Source organism: Stegodyphus dumicola, chromosome 11, assembly GCF_044657685.1.
Source record: "Stegodyphus dumicola isolate Sdum_Otavi_A_Nest chromosome 11, ASM4465768v1".
NCBI classification, from domain to species: domain Eukaryota; kingdom Metazoa; phylum Arthropoda; class Arachnida; order Araneae; family Eresidae; genus Stegodyphus; species Stegodyphus dumicola.
In genome coordinates, this window is record NC_140778.1 from 26530905 (window position 1) to 26536419 (window position 5515).

The window sequence follows — 5515 nt, forward strand, 5'->3', positions numbered from 1 at the left end:
TGCTTGGGTATCCGATGTAAAAATGTTATAAAAAGAGAACATTCTGTTCTGAATTTCATCAGTTAGAGATGTCGTTCTACGTGACGCTGCCCTCTGATAGTAGTCAAGAACATTTCTCAGAAAATACACTTTCGCATTTTGTGACACAGCTACCTATACCAATTACATTAAACGGTCTATGGGAAGTTGGATTAACCGAAATAATTTATCCGCACGAATGGTATAATATAAATAAAGAAAATAATCTGTTCGGGTTTGCTTTAAAAGATGGAGAACTCCAGGGAAGAAGGTTACCACCTGGATATTATGAAAGTGTACAAGATATTTTGAACGAAATGAATATTCCACCTTTAAGAAACAAAATTACATTTAAATACAGTCCTGTGACAAAGCGTGTGAATATTAAAACCGAGAAAGGAGCAAAACTAATTTTTGAGAAAGGTCTTTGCAATCTGTTAGGATTTGAACCGCAAGTAATAGAAGATATAGCTGAAAGTTCCTTCGTCGCTGATCCACGTGCTTCCTTCCCATTTTTTTATATCTATACAGATATCGTAGAACCACAAATAGTGGGAAACATTCAAGCTCCCTTATTGCGTATTGTAAAAATAAATGGAAAAGATGGAGAAGTCATCAGTACTCATTATGACAGACCACACTATGTTCCTGTTATTCGAAATCATTTTCAAACGGTTGAAATGGAAATAAGATTAAACTCTGGGGAATTTGTTCCATTCGAAAGAGGAAAAGTGATCATTATTCTGCATTTTCGATTGCGGCATATCCTATAAAAGGGATAATACATTTCATGAAACACATCATTTGAAAATTTGACACGTTACATACAGTATGAGCCGTGTTCCTTATGTGTGTTGTACAAAAAAGTTTGAAGATCATTATGTCGGCCAGTTAGGATCTGGCCTTCCATTTTATCGCGGACAGATAGCTTATCAAAGAGGCTATGGTATCGGTGGATTTTTTAAGAAAATATTTCGAATGGCATTACCTGTTCTCTGGAAAGGGGCAAAAACCGTAGGAAAAGAAGCCTTGCTGACAGGGACACGTATAGCTTCTGATGTCATGGAGGGAAAAAATTTAAAGATGGCCGCGCAACAAAGATCAAGAGAAGCTGGAAAATTATTGGCTGGAAAAGCTGTTAAGAAAGCAGAATCGATGTTAGGTAGAGGGAAGTATAAAAGAAAGCGTAAAACTCGACAACGTATTAGTTCTTCGAAAGCCAAAAAGCTACGTCGACGAGATATTTTTGACTAACCTAAACAACATATTTAAAAAAAAAAAAATAAAAACGGAAATGGCTTTTATGTTAAAAGATTCTCCCGAATGTACTAAATCAGAATTAGAACTTTTTCACATACCTGGAACTCAGACTGTCATTCAAAATGGGCAATGGATTCAGTTTCATCCACTTTCGAATGTATTTGATGGAGGACCTGTTGAATTCCTTGTTTCCGGTAGTGGAGAGGAGTATATGGACTTGTCGTCCCAAACACTTCTTTATGTAAAAGCTAAAATGATAAAAACGGATGGAAAACCTACAGTAGCAGATTCAAAGATTGGTCCCGTCAATCTTTTCCTTCATTCGCTGTTTTCTCAAGTGGACGTCACTCTAAACGATCGATTAATCTCTTCTTCGAGCAATACGTATCCATATAGAGCTTATATAGAAACTCTATTAAATCATGGGTTTGACAGTAAAACTTCGCAACTTACATGCGAAATGTTCTACAAAGATACATTTAGTAAAATATTTACAGATAACGAAGGTTGGATTAGGCGTTCCGAATTTTTTAAATTAAGTAATACAATAGATATGATAGGGGGCATTCACTGCGATTTGTTTCATCAAGATAGACTAATGTTCAACCTTGTGGATTTGAAACTAAAACTTATACGGAGTAAACCCGAATTTTGTTTACATGGTAACGAAGGACACAAAGTGGTATTGGATCATGTTTCCCTTTTCGTTCGAAAAGTTCGCGTCAGTCCAGGTATTACTCTCGGACATGCCAAAGCTTTAGAAAAAGCGACAGCAAAATACCCCATTAACAGAGTGTTGTGCAAAGTATATTCTGTACCGCAAGGCAGCATGTCTATCGTACAAGATAACGTCTTCGTCGGGCAGATGCCAAAACGGGTGATTGTTGGATGCGTAGATAATGATGCTTTTCACGGAACTTATAAGAAATCACCTTTCGAGTTTAATCATTATCACTTAAGTTTTATCGGAGCCTATGTGGACGGTCAGCCTGTGCCTTACAATCCTCTCGAGCCGAATTTTGATGAAAATAATTATATTCGAGCTTACCAAAGCTTATTTCTCGGAAGAGAGAAAGTGAGTCAAGATCATGGTATTTTTATATCCAGAGACGATTATCCCTTAGGTTATACATTATATGCCTTTGATTTGTCGCCTGACTTATGTGATGGAAAGCACATGAATCTAATAAAACACAGCAATTTACGTCTAGAAATGAAATTTAGAGCACCACTATCACAAACAATATCTGTTATAGTGTACAGCGAGTTTGAAAATATAATCGAGATTAATAAATCCAGAACTGTTATTTACGACTTTGCAAATTAAGATGTACGCCCTTCAGCTTCATCACATATTGTCTCAAGACATGGACACTGCTCCGTACTTCCAAGGAGTATTTCCTTCTGACATGATACCTATGCCTGGAAAACGATCTGCTATGGTAATAAATGTATCACCCTCTACAGAAAATGGAACGCATTGGCTTGCCCTGTTTATAGAAGATAAAGCCTTGGAATTTTTCGATTCTTACGGAGAGTCTCCGGAGTTTTATGGAAAAAACATCGAGAATTTTGTGTCACATTTTCGTGTAACTCATTATAATAAAATTCGATTTCAAAGTTTAACATCTAATGTATGTGGACAATACTGCATTTATTTTTTATTAAAAAGATGCCAGGGCAAATCTATGTATGATATTTTATATAATCTTTCTTTGTGTAAAAGCAATGATTTTAGAATATACCAATTTGTTAAAAAGAAATATGGTCTTAGAATGACATTTAAAAAATAAAGGTTAGATTTTGATTTGGAAATACTGTGTGTGCATTTTTTTCCACTCATTTTGTTATTAACAAATAATAATAATTTTTTATGCTTCTTTTTTAATCTAGGTCATTTTTTTAAACTATGTAATTTTTGAGGGAGGGAGGGGGTACGGAAGAACTATAAATATTTAACTTAAATACAGAAAAGTTCACTTACGATGGAGTTTCCTAAGTTAAAACATCCTTTTACAATGATAGTGGCAGGTCCTACATCTTCAGGAAAAACAATATTTGTTAAAAAAATGATTGAACATAAAAGCATAGATCCTGTTCCTACTAAAACAGTGTGGTGCTACGGAGCATATCAGCCATTGTATACCCAAATGCGCGACGTACAGTTTCACGAAGGATTTCCTTCTCATTTGAATAACATTACAAATGCTTTAATCGTGATCGATGATTTAATGTCCGAACTGGGCAATGAATCAAAATTAACAAAACTATTTACCAAAGGAAGCCACCATAAAAATTTAAGCATCATTTTCATCGTTCAAAACTTATTTCACAAAGGTAAAGAAATGAGAGAAATTTCTCTTAATTGCCATTATATGGTCTTATTTAAAAATCCGCGAGATAAGTCTCAGATCATGCACTTGGGTAGACAACTTTACCCAACAAGAAATAAATTTTTTCAAGAAGTGTTTCAGGATGCAACTTTTAAACCTTACAGCTATCTGTTGATTGATTTGAAACCTGACACAGAAGAGAGTTTACGTTTACGAACAGGAATATTTCCGGAAGACAAACATTACGTGTATTTACCGCGATAAGAAAACGCTTAGCGGAAATCTGATACAAAACTCAAATTTTAGAATGCATTATCTTTTTTCTTACTTTATTATAAAATGAAAAATCCGCTTATTATTCCACGTTTATATGAAAAGAAATAAAGGATAAAATATTGGATTTGGAATCCTATAAATACTACAGAATTCATTTCGTAGCTTCATTGAATACTAAAAATGTCAGAATGCGAGCAGCATTTAATAAAGCAACTGAAAACATTAGCAAAGAGTAAATCAAAAAGATTTCTACTTCAAAAAGTTCCAAATAGTATCATCAAATCTTTGTGTGAGTGTGCACTCAATTTAATTCGGGGTAATATACCAGTATCTAAAACTCTGAAAAATAAACTCACTCCTTTTAAGAGAAGTATACGTAAATTAGCGAACCGTAAAATACCTTTGTACAAAAAACGAGAATTGCTCGTTCAACGAGGTGATGGTTTTCTGAGTTTTCTCTTACCTGCAGCTATATCTGTGATCAGTTCTATTATTAATGGAGTACAGTAAAAAATATCGCCTTATACCGGAAGATCGGTTAGAAAACATGACAGAAGAGTATTTATCAGAAATAGATAAACAAATGTACTCTATATTAAGAAATAAGAATTTGAACGAAAGTGATAAAGCAATGTTATATTCACAAGCACTTCAAAAATTTGTTCATGTTCCTCACCCGGAGAAAGATGTTTCTGTGAAGGCAATGCCGGAGTCAGAAAACATGATTGAAGCAGATAATTCTGTTAAGCCTGAAACCGAAGCAGAGAAAGAAAAAGAAGAAGACGTCATCGAAAAGAATATCCTAGCTGTTGTTCCAGTGAAAAAGAAGCATATAGCCAAGGACATTTACTCCTTTTTAAAAAATAAACAAAATATTTTGTCGTGGACTTCTAAAGGTGAAATTCTGTATAAAGGGGAAACAATTCCTAGATCCAATATTGTTCATTTAATTAACGATTTATTGCGGAATAGGAAAAAAGGGCCTATAGGGCGAAATTTATTTCGATCTGTTTTGAAGGAAATGCCTGATGCATTTGGGCATAACGAAAAATTGTTAAGAGAAAAGAAATCCTTAATTGTTTCTAGAATCAAACAAAGCATGTACGCAAGAAAACAGCCATGGATAAAGTATTAAATAAAAATGTTCATTTAACTATAAGTTGTCGAATTTTCCTTACCTGTAAAATACTTTATATATATTTATATTTTATCTCAGAATACTGCATTACCCAAAGTAAATGTAAAATATCATCATCGATAAAATTTAACTTTTGAATGCTTCACTGGATAGAATCATCAGTAGACGAACGGTAGCGTCGTAAAATCTGGTAATATCACCCTTTTATCGTATACTAAACGATATTTTTTTTCTTCTTTCTTGTTATAGACCTTCCTTGTCTTAGCATTTCGGCATATTTTATTTGTCGTTTCAACTTTGATGGATGTATCGAAGTCTTTGTTCAAAATTAAAGCCTTCATCGCTTCGTAATTCAATTTGCTTGAAGCTTTGTAGTTTAAAGTAAATCCTCTAATTTTACAAGCTGTTAAACCATCTGAAGATGTATATGCATAATTTTTTGCACCACCTGAAAAACCGTAAGAGCCGTGAATAAAATAATGTTGCATGC

The 5515-nt window shown here is 34.0% G+C and overlaps 1 protein-coding gene across 1 annotated transcript; it reads left to right on the forward strand.

Annotated features, from left to right (window-relative positions):
* Positions 1–1312: 1312 nt before the first annotated feature.
* Positions 1313–2605, forward strand: LOC146993855 (uncharacterized protein F54H12.2-like). Its single transcript, XM_085826256.1, has one exon. It carries the CDS (start codon positions 1313–1315, stop codon positions 2603–2605), a length of 1293 nt encoding a protein of 430 aa, XP_085682382.1.
* Positions 2606–5515: the final 2910 nt, after the last annotated feature.